The sequence below is a fragment of the Sphaerodactylus townsendi genome, linkage group LG05 (genome assembly GCF_021028975.2).
Source record: "Sphaerodactylus townsendi isolate TG3544 linkage group LG05, MPM_Stown_v2.3, whole genome shotgun sequence".
In the NCBI taxonomy this organism is placed as follows: Eukaryota; Metazoa; Chordata; class Lepidosauria; order Squamata; family Sphaerodactylidae; genus Sphaerodactylus; species Sphaerodactylus townsendi.
This window is the reverse complement of record NC_059429.1, coordinates 79,451,896-79,468,399: the sequence shown is the minus strand read 5'-3', so window position 1 is coordinate 79,468,399 and position 16,504 is coordinate 79,451,896. Positions and strand designations below refer to the sequence as shown.

The following is a 16,504-nucleotide window of genomic DNA, read 5'->3' as shown; positions in this document are numbered from 1 at the left end:
GAAGCCCCTCGTGCTTCACTACGGGTTTTCTCCAGTATTGGGGCGGGGGAAGAAAGAGAGAGACAGAGAGATCAGCCTTTCCTCAGCAGTGTGGTCTGTTTCAGCACCACGGATAGTGGCCGGCAATAAAACCGGGAATTTACACTAAATGAGAGAGAGAGTGAGAGGGGGGGGGGGGGTGTTTCCGTTGCGTGAAGGTGTTAATCGATGGGACGGAATCAATGGGGACAGGAATTTGGTGGAACCCAGTTAAGCATTTTGCAAGAACTGCCATTCCCAGCTTAGAATTTTTTTCCCTGGACTCAAAATCTTGTGGAGCTAAGACTGACTGCCCATGTCAGTGCAAAACAGGTCAGTGAGATATTCACGCACTTTACCATTTTAGCATGTCAAGCTGACTTTAAATATGGACAACTTGAGTAGGACGGACACTTTTAGGGCCTTTAGAACTCTTCACCGTCATTAGCCTCAGCAGTAATTATCAGAATTTTAATTAGGTCATCATTCCAAAAGCTTTTCAATGCCAAATAGACCCTGGGTGAGCAGTGCTTGTCCCCAGAATTCTGCCACACTCCTGACTCCGAATCCACCACATTAAATTTAGTTAAGTAAGGAGAGGCAGCTCATCAAAGCAAGGATTCCATCCTGCTATCCAAACTCATCTGCTACAGTGCTGGTGCTGCACAGTCATTTTGCTTATGTTCTGTTATGCATAGCCAACCTTAATGCAATAGAACAAAATCAAATTGGTCCATCTAGCACAGCAGCTCCCCAAGTCTCAGACAGATAAAGGTCTTTTCCCACACCTGCTTCCTCAGATCCGGCTAACTGGAGTTGGCAGGGATTGAACCTCAGAACTTCCACAAGCAAAACACACAGCACAGCTATGTCCTCTAAGCAAAGGTAATGATTAAGCAGTCTGAAGACCAAAGCCTTTCTCTGCTTTGATCTCTGAGTGTGTTGGGAAATTCCACACCTGTTCAACAGCTTCCCAGGAGTTCCTGCAATTTTTTTTTTCTTAGTGAGTGATTCTAGGAACAGGCGGTCTGATGTGGAAACAAATAAGCCTTCCCCAAAGTTTCTGTAGACTGTGCTTCACCATATTGCAGGTGAAATAACTATTGTCCAAGCAGCATCTGATCAGGTTATTGTTCACTGGAAGGGAATTTGTTTTCTGTTCTTGTGTCAAAGGAGAGCATTGTTTACTCCAGTTCTTGCCAGGTAGTTATTCTTTATGCAAATTCCATTGCCACCGAAGAAGACATATTTTTCACTGAAGAAATGCAAAATAAAACCTGTAGTTCATGGAGGTGGGGGAGAGTAGAGTCAAGTCAAATCAATCTTTATTACTGTCACAGACCAGCATAAGGCAAATAAGATAAAGGACCAAACATATTACAGGATGAAGCATGTTAAAACAGTAGCTATGTATCTAAAAGAGAAGTTGGGCATACAAAAGGTAAATGAAAATAAAGGAAAGAAACAGCAGAGCAGATTTCCCAGGATTTCTTCCCAATATTGAAAAAACCCAAATCTGAAAAAGAGAAACAATAACCACAATCCACTGTGGTTTCAGCCATTTTAATTAAGGGGGGATCAGTGAACACAGTGCAACCCAATAGACTTTACACTGAAGAAGGCTGACAGCAATTGCTGTCTACTTTCAAATGAAGTCTTGTTATAAATATAATACTTGTGCTTCCAAAATGTACAAAAGTTTGTAAGAAAACTCTTGCTGCTGCATAAAGGCTGCCGTCAACATTTCAGGACATCTTGCAGCAGCCAGAGTTTTCAGAGCAGAATGCAGCCCCTGACCGTTTCAAATCATTGCTGTTCATACAAACCTTTGTCCATTTTGGAAGTACCGACATATGCAATTTATGTCCCACTAGCCTTGAACCTTGTACGAGACTGGTACTCATCCGGGCTCCGGTTAGTTTCATGGACTCATTGTATGACACAAGACCTTTGCTTTGTACAACACAGGATTTTTATCAGTGTTATTTCAAATACCTTGTGGCACTGTTTTATTGTTTGTGGCTTTGGACAAGTAGTATAGCAGGACCTCATTTGAAAAATAGTCAGCTATTGCTGTGAGCCTGCTTCAGTGCAATTTCTATTGGGTTGTACTGTGGTTTCAGAGCAGAGGCCCCATTTCCACGACAGAGCACAGGCTTCACATGCAGGTTCAACCCCAAATCCCTCCATTCCAAAGGATCTCAGAAAGTTAAGTTGGGAATTAGCTCTGCCTGAGCCTCTGGAGAGTTACTTCCAGTCAAAGTAAACAATAATGGAATAGAGCTCAATGGTCTTGTACAATATAAAGCTGTCTTAAATATTCATTGAACAAACAGTGCAATTCAGAATGGGAGTTCTAAGCTGCATCTATAGATTTTCATTAACTGAATTGTTCCAAAGGCAGCAATGATTCTTTTTTATTTCTACTTTCATACAATGCTGCCACTCAGGTGCTCAGCCAGTCAAATGAAAGATACACATGAGCAGTTGAGCATTGCTAACTCCAGAACCCACAGGACCAGTAAATTTATAGTGATTCTGATCAACCCTATAAAAATATAGGTGGGTTCTGATGCCATCCAACTGGCACATGGCAGAAGACTGTGCTGCTGCCCATTGTTGTAGTTCTGCAGTCAATAGCAAAACAGGGATCCATGATCAAGAGGTTTGCCAGTGTGGTTTAGGGGTTAAGAGCAGGTGGACTCTAATGTGGAGAACTGGGTTTGATTCCCGACTCATCCACAAGAGCAGTGGACTCCTATCTGGTGAACTGGATCTGTTTCCCCACTCCTACTCATGAACCCTGCTGGGCGACCATGGACTAGTTACAATTTTTCAGAACTCTCTCAGTCCCACCTACCTCACAAGGTGTCTCTTGTGGGGAGAGGAAGGGAAAGGAGGTTGTAAATTGGCCTAAGACTCCTTGTAGGAGAGAAAGGCAGGGTATAAAGCTGAACTCTACTTCTTCTTGTTTTAAAGCTGTAGTTATAATTAGAAACATGCAGTCAGAAATTTTCTAATCAAGATCCAGCCCAATATTCATGCATACATATTATAAGTGTTCTGACTTCAAACATAATTATTTTGATATATGAAGAGGCAAGTCCCTTAAGAGTCCCAGGATGAAGGAGGGAGAGCTGTCTGTGACCTTGGAGCTTATAATAAAATCTTTCGGCAACGCCTGGCGACTGACAGCGGGGTGGACCTTGACGCATCTGTTGTTCAACCAATGTTCAACCCAAATAGAAATCACACCAACTAATAAACGGCAAATTACAATTAAGTGTGCTCAAACATAGACGTCCATGATTTTAAAGGGGACAACTAGAATTACTCCATTGAAAATGCAATGATTGTATAAACATTAATACAATAAAGCATCTTATTTTCTCAATTTTACTGCATATTATCAATTGCGAGAAATTATTGACCTAGTTCACTGTCTTTGGATTCTACATTGACACCATGTTCATTTCACACATCGAAGTAAAAGCATGATTAATAATCTTTATATCATGTGTTCACTACACAGTAAATACATTACTGATTTATTAGCTTTTATAACCAGTGATATGAGACTGGATACTTACTAAAGATATTATGAGTGCTGTCAACTCAGATTTTGCCCCTTGGTTCCCAAAAATTAAGAAAAACAGCACCATGTCTTTTGCACCTTTTTAATCTCTAACAAATTCAAATTTAAGAAAAGCATTTACCAGCTGAAGATTTCACACTTTTCCATCAAATTATCTCTTTGGTAGATATAATAAGCAACCCAAGGAACAACGTATTTGTGATTGTGGCACAAACCGGATAGAAGATGTAAAATATAACATTTTGCATTGCCCTATGTTTGATCATTACTAGAACTTCTCTTAAAATATTCTTCACAAACATATCTGGTAAATTGAGGAGAATAAAGTGTGTTTCTTGTTGGCTGACGTTTTTGAGGAAGTTACACATAGGGTTGCTTCATTTATGTTCCTTTCTACTAAACTTAGAACGCAGAAAGGTTGTAGTTTAAAGAATAAATTATAAGATGGAAGATCTGAAACTTTGTAACAAATGATGTAAGATGTGAAAAGTTGTAAATTCTTAAGGTCGTGTTACCACCATTTGTGTATAGCTCATTTTTAATATGGTTTCTGTTGTAATTTGTTGATCTGTCATGTAATTTGAAAGGTCTATGGCTAACAAATAAACACTGATGATGATAACCAGCGATATGACACATAGGGCTTTATATCTGTTGCATCTTGTACAGTGTCACTTTTCTTTTCTGTAAATTCTATCATATTATTTGGTCATTGCTAGAAATCATTAATATTATGCAGGGAGGGTAAAATACCCAAATTACAACCTCTGTCCTCATTATTATAACAGAAGTAACGCACCATGTGCTCATTTCCCATATGTTCAATACTTATAGTTCAATCCAGAGCTAGGGTACGGGGACTGTGCTACTTGAGCGCTGCTCTTCCCACTCCACAGGACTTCCCCCCCACAGTGTGGGAAGCCCAAAAGGTGTAACAAACCCTCCTTCTAACTCCCCCTCACATAGGTGAGAATAGAGATCTGTCAGAACATGTGTTTAGATGAGCAAAATCTAAATGACAGCTGGACCCTCCTTCTAGTAGGTGCTGTGTGCATAATTAGGACTGAGTGCACAACATGTACCGTGTGCAAAACCTGATAAGGTGAGGGCACCTGATTGGTACCACTTTTGTATATAGTTAGCACAGATATCTGAGTGATGTGTGCCTGAAAACACCTGTGGTCTGGCGGAGCACTTTGTCAGTAGTTAGCAATAAGCAGAACTGCACTGGTGACTGTGTGTCTTTCAGTTCTTGTCTACATTGCATCCTGCAAGGTGGTCTACTCCGAGTAAAGCTGCTGCTTCAACAAGATCTGCCATGAAAATCATGATGTATCTCCTCTGGCAACTCTGCAGGCATACAGGGGCCAAGAGGGTCTGGAGGGCAGCTAAGGCTAGTCCCACCCTGGAACGCCCTTGGAATGCCAGTGTAGCTGGGGACAGCATGCAAGTGCTGGTGCAAAGCCAGGCATCACAGCCAGTGTTGTGGGACACTTCAGCGCCAGGTGCTGGCATATTTGCCTCTCCGCCAGCGTAAGTGCTCTGGAGAGGGCATTTATATGACAGAAGCTCATGCTGCATTCAGAGCGGGATTGTGGATTGCGCAGTCCACTGGGGCCCTGTAAGCTTTTCAGCTATCTAAGATCTGGTTTAAGAGCACCAGGTCTCTTTTTCGAAATAAATATGGCAATGATTTTTCTAATTCAGTACTCATCGTTAATTCTAGTATTTGGAAATGCATAGAATTTAAAGGGACTGTACTTGACAAACTTGTATTTACAAATACAGCACATTTATAAAATGTAAAGCTTTCTCAAAATTACTGTGTGTTGACTAAATGCACAAAATTATCAAAATTATCTTGATTTGGGTAACGTATAGATAACAATATATATAGACTTAATCATTAAGTACAGTAATAATTTATAAATTAGCCGTTTATTAGTTGGTGTGATTTCTATTTGGGTTGAACATTGGTTGAACAACAGATGCGTCAAGGTCCACCCCGCTGTCAGTCGCCAGGCGTTGCCGAAAGATTTTATTATAAGCTCCAAGGTTACAGACAGCTCTCCCTCCTTCATCCTGGGACTCTTAAGGGACTTGCCCGGGCATGCCTTCAACACGCCTGGTCTACTCCGCAAGGATGGCTTGTATAGGATGTTTGAAAACTTTTGCTGCTGCAGCCTCACTGGGGAGAGAGAGGGGAGGGGCCCGAGTACACACACATGCTTTGCATAGGGCACACAGAGCCAACGAGTTGTTCTTGTCTGAAAAAGCACTTTTGATTTCTTAAAAGCACACCTCCTGGTTTGCCAGGAACTCTGTGAACACTGCACAAACTGGTCCGCCCCCCTATTGACTTCCCCAGCATCGGCACACACATTACTGCCCAATCTCCAGGGGAGCCCCAAAGAGCCCCGCACCACCCTAAAAATGGCATTGCCGGCTTCTGGAGATCAAGCCGGGTTGATTGATGGGTCACATGCCCGTGAAATCAAAAATTGCTGCGTCATCCCCAGCCCCAGCGACGGCGGACTTGGGGGCGCGCCCAGAGATTTTATTATAAGCCCCCGGGTGACAGACAGCTCTGCCGCCTTCATCCAAGGACTCTAGAAGGGACTTGCCCGGGCATGCCTTCAACACACGTGGTCTACTCCGCAAGGGTGGCTTGTATAGGGCGGCTGAAAACTTTTGCTGCTGCTGCAGCCTCGCTGGGGAAAGGGGGAGGAGGACCGAGTACACAACCATGCTTTGCATAGCGCACAAGAGCCAACAACCCCGTTCTTGTCTGGAAAAGCACTTTTTATTTTCTTAACAGCACACTTCCTAGTTTGCGAGCAGGGGAGCTCCATGCAGGGTGCACAAACTGGACTGGCCCCTATTAAGTTCTCCAGACTCTCAATGTGCCTGGGGAAAGAGGGGAACGGGGAAGTCGTGCTGCTTTGGGAAACCCTGCAAAAAGCTCTGTGCTCCTTTTTTATTTTCTGGACGAACTCTGCTTTCAGAAAGCAGCCCACATAGGGCAGGATGCTTTTCACTTCAGAAACAAGAGGCGTGCACCCTTTTGCACCCTTTTGCAAATTGCCACAATACACCCAGACGGGACTTTGCGTATTCCAACATTGCGCCAGAGACGGGGGAAGGGGACGGCCGGCTCACGAGTTGTTTTCAGTAAACCCTTTGGGTTTTGGGGGGAAGGGTAAATACTTTTACAACAAAGTTTGGGAAGAAGTAGGCTGCAAACATTGAGGGCTTATTCCAAGAGCCGGGTAAGATGCATAATTCAAACACCTTGGCTTTTGGGAGGGGAGGAAGGGCCTGTTTTTACAACAAAGTTTGGAAACAGGAGCGCTGCACACATAGTTTGCCGATTCCAAGTCTGGAGAAGGAGAGGGGGTGGGGGGGAGGTGAGCGTTTGGCAAGTGGGAGGGGAACATCCCACCGGATAGCTGCTCTTTTGCATTTCAATGAGCAGGGTGCTCTCTCTGTCACACACACACACACAGCCCGGCTTGGGGGAAGGGCGGGGGTGCCAGTCAGTTGAACGCTGATGAAAAACGCTACAGAGAAACACCCTGCACTATGACTTGCCAAATATCGGCACCTTCCTAAGTGAATGACAAGCCCCTGAATGACACCAACAGGAATACCTGTCGCCTATGCACTCGACCCTTATCTGATCCACACAGACACACCCTGGAACCATGCCAGCTAGGGTTAGCCAGACTGACAGGTATGGGGGGAGAGGGGGGGACAGGCAGCATGAATGCCGCCTGTCAGCTGTCAGCTGTCACTTGAAATGAAAGAAGTGGGGTGTATAGTCTTCTTACCTGCACTGAAATTCATGGCGTTGCAAGGAGCGTTCAGTCAGGGAGTCCTCTCACTGGTCATCTACATCTGACCTTCTACACCAGGCAGTTCATGGTGTTTCTGAGATACACTCATGTCCTGAGAAACTTCCAGCTGATATTGGCTCATGGTCATCACCTACGGCAGGCTGTCTGCAAACATCTCTGGGAAAGAACCACAATCTCACACTTGCTGCTATATTAAACCACTTTTCATGATGTTGACAGCTGTGATAAACTTGTTGGATGAAAGCACCATGGAATGAGTAATGAGGAAAGATTCTAAAACTTCAAGTACACTTGTTTTTACTTAGAGCTATGTAGCCCTGACATTTGGAGGTACAATCCATCACTACCACCATTCCCCTCCCCAGAAGACAGGAGAGGGCTTGTAATATACTCTGAATGAATCCTCTAAGGCTTTCCAAGGATACAAAACTGCACCTTAAGCTTTTGCACATACGTATATGTTAGATTCAAAAGCTACAAGTAGTCTACAATGCCAAAATAAATGAGAAGCATGCTGACTTCCATGCCTCTTCCTGAGGAAGATACGCTGAGGTCCCATGAAATGCAGCATTTTGGATTGGAACATGGTAGACTGGGTGGTAGGATGCTGGACCTGAGCAGTTGGGGGAGAGACTGGAGAGGCTGAGCCAGCCTGTATAGATTGCTGCTGCAGTCAGCAACTAGAAACTACAATCTGCCTTGCCTGGCATTACCTTGGTATCTTGGTATTCTGCAACTAGCAGATTTGTTTGGAAAGGTTTGGAGAACTTCCACATCAGGGGCATACTGCCCAGGGGTCAAATGTCCCCAGGCTGTGGCCATTTAGTCATGTGGGGGTGGAAAATTGCCCCCACACCCCACCTCCTTTTCCCTGGGTCCATGCCCTGACTTCAAGACCTGGTGCAAAAAAAATGTTGTTTGGTCGAGGTGGGGGAGGGTGGCCACCCATGCGAGGGGGAGGGGACAGAAAACTCAGATTTTGCACCAGGCTACATTTTCCCTTGATACGCCGTTTTCCCGAGATAGTGATTTATTACTCACTGTCTACTGGGGAAGCTGGGTTAACATACAGGATTTTAGAACACTCCATGTACATTTTTCCTTGTAACTAATGTGTCTGCACAGGTCAGCCTATAGAATTTCCCTGCTCTGCCACTGAAGTTGTAGAAAAGTTAAGTTAGCTTCAGTTTCTTTATAGTGATGATGGGGGGGGAGGGGTCGTCAAGTTGCAGGCTGCAGGCATTGAAACAACCATACTGTTGCTGCACCATCTGCTGAACACAACTCATCTCCACTCCAAAATCCCACTGAGTTCAATGGGATGTATTTCCAAGTAAGTGCACATGAAACTGGAGCATTGTTAGGCCTTTGTAAACTGACTGAAGTCAATGGGTTAAAATGTTACCTCTGCTGCTTATCTTTTAAGCTCTTGCATGAATTTGAGAGGGTTGTTTTGATCCCGATTTTTGCAATCATTGGAACATGTGTTCACACGCTATTGGAAGGTAGGATTCATGTGACTTTGATGGCATACTTTATAAGTCTCCAGCATGCCAATAATTCTGGATTGTTCTCTGGAGAGCATCAGATCTTCTGATTCAGTGGACACCTGATAAAAAATGGAAAGAGTTTTAATTTTGCTGTTACTTTCACTTGCTTTGGCAGAGGCCAGTCCTAGCCAAAAGGGATTGATCGTCAATCTGGTAAGATTGCTTATCTATTAGTATGCAATCAGTCCTAAGAACGTTGTGGGTTTTCTAGGTTGTGTGGCCATGTTCCAGCCACAGATGCAGGTGAAACATCAGGAGAAAATACTACTGGAACACGGCCACACAACATCCTAGTGATTCCAGTCATGAAATACATTAAATCCTAAGAACACTTTGCTGGAAGTAAGCTCCACCAGTGCGTAGCACCAAAAGGGCAGGGGGGGGATGCCCCAGGCAGAGCCGCAGAGGTGTGGCCGGACCATGGAGGTGGCATGGCAGTGGCATTCCGGGGGCAGGTGGCACCGCAGCAGGGGTGCAGGGCGCGCGCACTTCTCGGGCACAATTTCCCCTCCCTCTGCCTCTGAGCCTACTGAATAGACCTGGGTGAGTAGATTTGCTTAGGATTGCTCTCTTAGTGTGCATTTCTCAAGGACAACCTCATGAGAGGGCTCTGTAGCCTGGGGCTCACAGTCTTCTCTCTTTAGGTGGGGATTGTTGCCCAGGGAAAGGCAAGTATAAGTATTTTTTCACACACTGGTACCTGAGCCAGCGCAGTACCTATTTTAGAGATATTTTGGTACTCTAGACTAAACGTTAAAGACAAATTCCCTCCCTCTGATGTCTCATTTTTCATTTTGAAGGATTTGAGTGGAAGCACAGGGTTCCTGGAGTGTCCTTTTCTGCCTTGCATTTCCACATGTGGCAATTCCCCTCCCCCTCCTGTGGCCGCGGCCGACAATCCGTCCCACCGTCCCTATCCGAGGTGATGGACTCCTCGTCTGTGGCCCCGGTCTTTGGGGCTCGTAATGCAGTCAGCTGCTTAAACCACAGGGTGCTCCTCGAGTGGTGAGGGCAGCCCTCACTCCCTGGGGTTCCCTCCTATTGGCGTTTGGGGGTGGCTGCCCTCCTACTGGGGTCTGCTGCCTCCTTCCCAGCCAGCCTCTCTCCCCTCCTTGGCCTCCTCTCTTCCCCCTCCAAGGCACCTCCGCACTCCCCTTCGCCCTCTCTCACTCCTCCTCCTTCAGCTCCTTCACTCTCTCTCCCTCCTCCTCCTTCTGCTCCTCCACTCTCTCTCTCTCCTCTTCTCTCTACTCTGTCGCTCTTCCTCTCTCTGGTACACCTCCCTTCCCCCACGACGCTTTTCCCGACCTCCCTGGGCTCCCGCACAACCCTCCCACGCCCTGCCGCGGCCAGCCTCGCTCTCCCGGCCGTCTTCGCCTTTTGAAGGCTTTCCGGGTCTTCGGGGGCGTTCCCGGCCGCGCCGTCGTCCCGGCCGCGCCCCGTTGATGGCGAGAGGTGCGGCAGCTGCCGGCTAAGCCGCAGCTGCTCCTCGTCGCGCCTCTCGTCCGTCGGCGCCGCCCCCCCCGCTGGCGCTTCTGCCGCGGGTCGGGACGTCGCACCGGCCAGCGGCCGGCGCGCTGGCGGCCCCGCCCCCAGCCGTCCAAGTCCGGGGCGAGCCGGCGCAGCGACCCCCAGACACACATTAAGGTTAGCTATCAGATCCTAGTACCCCACCCCTCCCGCAGTTCTGGGGGAGTTCTGGTTCAGTGGTAGAGCACCTGCTTGCTCCCAGTTCCGCTCCCTGGCAAGATGTCTCCTTGAGACACTAGAATGCTGATCTTGATTGACTGGTGCTTCCAGTGTAAGGCACCTTCACATGCTCAGGCAAAGTGGTTTGTTAAGGGAACATCTGCTATTGGATGGGTTTTTCTCTGCCATTGGATCATAAAAATAATTTGAGTTAGCTAAGAGGTGTTGTATTCAAGTAAATGGGGTTTGTATTCAGAAGCTTATTGTGCACCATGTGGCCACAAGAGCATGACAAGAGGGAGAGGACGTTCATTAAAAGATAAAAGATAATTCTAGATCTCTCTTTTGTCTGTATGTAGAATGGGGGGCGGGTGTACCTGAGTCATGCACTATTGAGGACACCAATAACTCTTGATTTGGCCCTGCACATGGTGGGGATGTGGCAGACTTCAGGACTTTGAATGAGACATGCCCCATGGCTTCTGTGCTCAGAACTCAGTGCCCAGGTACACAGAGGCGTGATTTAGATTGGATCCAGGTCATATAGAGAAAGCAGGCTTAAGTTTCCCTCTGTGCCATTTTCCCAACCTGAAATGCCCACAAGGAGTCCCTATTCCCACTCCCATAAACCAATGTGTAGCCATCACTACATATACATTTCCCCAGTGGAACAAACTTCAGCTCCCTGGGACCATTTCAGGTTGAGAAAACAGTACAGGGTGTGGCAGCCTAAGCCCTTTATCCTTCTGTGCTTTGATAATTACCTGAATCAGCCCCCATATGCATGGGAATTACATTCCGAGCAGAGAACTCCTAGAACTCATCAGTCAAAATTCCATGTGGGGGTTGCAATTAAGTTTGTAATGCGTGAATTGGTCCAAATAAATCATAGTATCCCTGGGATTTGCCAGGGTTCTAATGGGATCAAGATGAACCATGTAAATGAATGTTCAATTTATGAGTTGAATTAGTTTATTAAGCACAACAGCAGCTGTATACCAGTATATTCTATTATCTTACTTAGGATACAATGGTTATAATGTCACATACAAGAGGGCACAAATGAAGTTTAGATCTTCCCAAGTATGGCACAGTTTCTTGGACTGGCATTTCTATGAATTTCTTCTTCTCTTAGAAGATGTCTTAGCAATGCAAATGAAGGTGATTGCTGGGGGCACCCAGCTATAAAGCCCTTGGCCGTCAGGTCAGGATTTGGGCTGGGGAGTGGGACCACCCAGGTTTAAAGTGCCAACGGGTTACATAACAAGTAGTTTTCCTTTATATAAAACAGGAATACTAATAATTGAATTATGACAATTAATTAGCTATATTTCCAAATGCCAAGTGTTTAAACCAGGATATCAACAGTTGATGTAATGATATGCTATTTGTACATTGGTCACTACATCCAAACATTAAAACAGCTTATGACATTTTTATTCGCTAAAAGCAATCACACAAATCTGCATGGGAAATGAAAGAATCAATGCATACACACACACGAACACTCACACCCCTGTCCTGTGGTCTGTATCTAATTTAACTATTTTTTGATATAGGATAATGGAGAGTTATGTCTGAACAGTTTCCAGTGCAAAAGCGGCTGTTGCAACAGGCGTACCGGGTTAAGTTTGGCTCGTTGTACACAAAAAGCAGCCGAGAACCAGGAGTGTTCCCACAAGGTAGGTGGCATTTTCTGCGGCTTAGCACTTATTGACTGATGGTTCTGCTGGCTTCCATTTTCAACAATGAAGAAAGCTTGTAGAAATATCAAAGAGCATTTCAGAAAAAAAAAGAGGAAGGCTATAAACTAGGGTTGTGTGTGTGAAGTGCCATCAAGTTGTTTCCGAGTCATGGTACCCTGTGGATCAATGTGACTGTCTTCCAAAATGTCCTATCATTAACAGCCTTGCTCAGGACTTGCAAACTGAGGGGCTTTAGCTTCCTTTATAGAGTCAATCCATCTCATGTTGGGTCTTACTCTTTTCCTGCTGCCTCCACTCTTTCCTACCATTATTGTCTTTTCCAGTGATTTTTGTCTTCTCATTAAGTGACTAAAGTACAACAGCCTCAGTTCAGTCCTTTTAACTTCGAGGAATAGTTTAGACTTGATTTGATCTAGGGGTTTTTTTGTGGGTGGGGGAGGGGTTCACAGTATCAGTAACAATCTCTTCCAGCACCACTTTTCCAAGGAATCTATTTTCTTCCTATCAGCTTTCTTCATTGTCAGGGGTCGAATCCCCACTGCCGTCTTAGCCAGGTTTCAGAACACAAACTATCCAGGTTTGAGGGACGACCTCCCCATGACTTGCGTGGCAGATTCCGTTTCTGGTGCTCGTTCTCCCCGTTAATCCGCGTTCCGGCAGGACCTGGTTGCAAGTGGCATAGACCCCATTAACACGGTTCAAAGCTGATCTGAGGGTGGAAACCCTGACTCGTTTCCTGCTTTGGAGGGTGATGCGGAATTCAGGCAACCAATCAGCGCTGCGATGCGCATGCAGCCTTTCCTTGGTTTCATTTCTGCTTTTGCAATCGGCCAGCAGTTAAACAGTCAAATGTGTAACTTTGAATCGTTAATGGTTTACACAGGTAACGATTTACTGTTTGCACAGTTAAACAGTTGAATGTTAAACGTTTACACACTGGTTTTTTTTATCACGCCCCTGCAATGTACGTTTCCGCAGTGGGAAAAGGTCCTGCCCCATCAAGGCATGCCAGCCAATCAGGGGAGACAGGCAAAGCGAGCTCGCCTGGTAGCGGGGATTGCTAAGAGTTCTGCAACCGGGTGTGTCTGCTGTGTGCTCGCTGTGGTAGGGAGGGAGAAACTCTGATGAAGAAGACAGTTTCACAATGAACAGGTTTGGATCTGTGCAAATTTCAAGTGGGGATTTGACCAGGCTAGGGTTATCAACCTCAAAGTGCAGCCTGGAGTTTTCCTGAAACTTCAGATTATAGAGATCAATACTTTAGGAAATGGCAGTTTAACATAGTGTTCAAGAGAAATGGAAGCCCTAAAGTACGAGCAGAGGCAGGATGAGCTAGGACTTTCATTTCTGTTATGGTAACACTAAGTAAAGCTGATTGGGGTTTGCCTATGAACACACTAAAGGGCAGAGGCTGGCTGGGAACTAAGAGAGGGGCGGAACTGCTGCTGACTGGCATTCTCCTATGGCTTTCACAAAAGTTTTTTCTCCTTAACATTAAGAAAAACCTGAAGAAGATTTCAAGGCCTTTTTTAGGTTGAGCGGAACATAGCTAAAAAAGCAGCCAATTATTCCATCGCAAATATTTAGGATCAAAGGTTAGTATGATATATAGAACACATGCATACAAAAACTTACAAGTGATGTCAGAGGGAAGAAAAAAGATGGGAGTCACGTGAGGTGAGGAATTTATATTTAAAATCTGGATGTTGTTGGAGGAATTGACATCACAGGAGCAGGAGAAGTTGGAGGATCTGCCATACTGGCCACATCTCTGCTGAGCTCCCTCACTAGCACTAGCCCCCAAATCTCCAGGATTTTCCCAAACCAGAGTTGGCCATTCTAGAGATATCCAATTAGATCAGGTAAGATTCAGCAATGAATGTTAACTAAGGAGCAGAACTGAAGGTCCTAGGTTCAATCTCCAGTTAAAGCAGCTCAGGTAGCCAAGCTGGGAAAGCCCTTTATTTATTTATTTATTTATTCGACTTAAACCCTACTCTCCCCAGCACACTTGGGCTCAAGATCTTTGCTCAAGATCTTGGAAAACCACAGCCAGCTGGAACTAACAGTACCAGCCAAGGTGGACCAGTAATCTGTCTCAGTCCAAAGCAAATTCATGTACATAATATAATAAAGGTAAGAGCAAATATTGTGAAAAGCTGAGGGGGTGCTGTGTGGTACCTAAGGTTTGCAGATTGAAGGAGATGCCTATCAGTGTTTACACTTGAAAAGAACCATGCTCTAATCTATACCTTTATCTCTGCTGCAGCATATATACGGAGTTTACTACAGGTGTCCCTGTGAGAGTGGCTTAACTTGTGACGCTGACTGGACAATCGTGGGGGGCATCACCAACTCAGACTTTGGCATCTGCCAGGACCCAACGCAAAGCCATTAATGATATAAAGAGGCTCCTCCACTCCTTCTTATAGTGATGCAGCTGTCATCTCTTGCAGGGCAAAAATCATTTCTGACCTTGTGCATATTTCACAAGGTCTCCAACAAACCCAGCTGTTAGCATCATTCTTGCCTTTTCTGTGTATGCATTTGTCCTTTGTTCCTTGAAGATTCTGTTGTCAGAATACACAACCAGTTACATGCCCCAATCTGTCAGATGTCTTTCTCTGTGAGCACATTTTCAGGATACTGTTGTGCATCCAGTGGCATATCTGCCATAGAGACACGGGGAGTCAAATGTCCCTGGACACCCCCTTGTGGGGGCCCCTCCAGCAAAAATGCAGGTTTGTTTGAGGTTGTTTGTATTTTTGTGTTTTTCATTTTTGGCCTGCAGAGGGCGCAGTTTTTAGGCTAGCAGCACCAAAATTTCAGGGATTCTTCAGGAGACTCTCCTGATGAGGTTTGGTGAGGTTTAGTAAGGTTTGGTTCAGGGGGTCCAACGTTATGGACTCCCAAAGGCGGTGCCCCATCCCCCATTGTTTCCAATGGGAGCTAATAGGAGATGGGGGCTACACCTTTGAGTGTCCATAACTTTGGACCCCCTACACCAAACTTCACCAAACCTGGGTGGTATAAGCAGGAGAGTCTCCTAAAGGTACTCTGAAATTTTGGTGCTGCTAGCTTAAAAATTGCACCCCTGACAGCAGGCACCCCCCCCCCAAATTCCCCCAGTTTCACCTTTTAAATCCACCCCCTTCGCCATGGATTTAAAGGGAGAATCTGAGGTCCCCAGTTTAAACATTGAAAGTGATGCTGTTTAAACTGGGGGTGTTGTTTAAACTGGGGACCCCAGATTCTCCCTTTCAGGTGGATTTAAAAGGAGAATCTGGGGTCCCTAATTTAAACACCATTGAAAGCGGTGCTGTTTGGAGGTGGATTCCAGCATCACTTGTTTAAACTAGAGACCCCAGATTCTCCTTTTAAATCCACCTTAAAGTGAGAATCTGGGGTCCCCAGTTTGAACAGCATTGAAAGTGATGCTGTTTCCCCCAATTGGGGGGGGAGGGATACAACACCATAAAAAATTTTCACAGCAGTAATAAAATATTTTGAAAACATTTTGAAAACGTTTTCAAAATTTTTTATTTTTGCTGTGTGGCATGGCCCATTGCTGTGTTCAGATTTGTGAGTTGGGGCATGTTCTATAATATGATGGTGACTTTGAAACAACCTGGTGTAAAAAATCATTGTTTGGTCATAGTGAGGAAGGGCAGCCGCCCATGGGGGTGAAGGAGAGGTGCAAAATTCAGATTTTGTCCCCAGGCTCCATTTTTCCTAGATACTCCTCTGTGTGCATCAATGCACTATAGCCATATTTCTAAACCTTGGCATCCATTCCCACAAAGCAGTTGTACTGTATAGTTTGTTTGGTTTAGTAGGCCTTTATTTTGCCTCTTTATGTCTGCAGTATCATTATCTGGCATTCCCATAAAATGAACCCACAAATATGACAGAAGCAGTGGTTCTCCCTGCCTCTGTTTTCTTCCACACCACTCTGTGTGGGGTAGATATGTGATTCCTGGCTGGCAACAGGCACTGAAAAACATTACATTCATGCCCATTCCCTCTTGGCTCTGGCTCAGATTCCATTCCATTCTGTTCCTCTGCAATAATCTTGGTGGGTCAATCCCT

At 45.3% G+C, this 16,504-nt stretch overlaps 1 protein-coding gene across 1 annotated transcript; it reads left to right on the top strand.

Moving 5' to 3' along the window:
• Nucleotides 1-9,044: 9,044 nt before the first annotated feature.
• On the top strand, nt 9,045-15,011 carry CLPS (colipase). The gene is made up of 3 exons (XM_048498288.1): nt 9,045-9,173; nt 12,269-12,391; nt 14,685-15,011. The coding sequence occupies exons 1-3, from the start codon at nt 9,090-9,092 to the stop codon at nt 14,811-14,813; spliced, it is 336 nt and encodes a 111-aa protein (XP_048354245.1). The 5' UTR covers nt 9,045-9,089; the 3' UTR covers nt 14,814-15,011.
• Nucleotides 15,012-16,504: the final 1,493 nt, after the last annotated feature.

Coding starts and splice junctions, on each gene's coding strand:
- CLPS (XM_048498288.1), top strand. CDS start 9,090: ATGGAAAGAGTTTTAATTTTGCTGTTACTTTCACTTGCTTTGGCAGAG. Junction 9,174..12,268: donor AGGGATTGATCGTCAATCTG/GTAAGATTGCTT, acceptor TTTTTGATATAG/GATAATGGAGAGTTATGTCT. Junction 12,392..14,684: donor ACCAGGAGTGTTCCCACAAG/GTAGGTGGCATT, acceptor TCTCTGCTGCAG/CATATATACGGAGTTTACTA.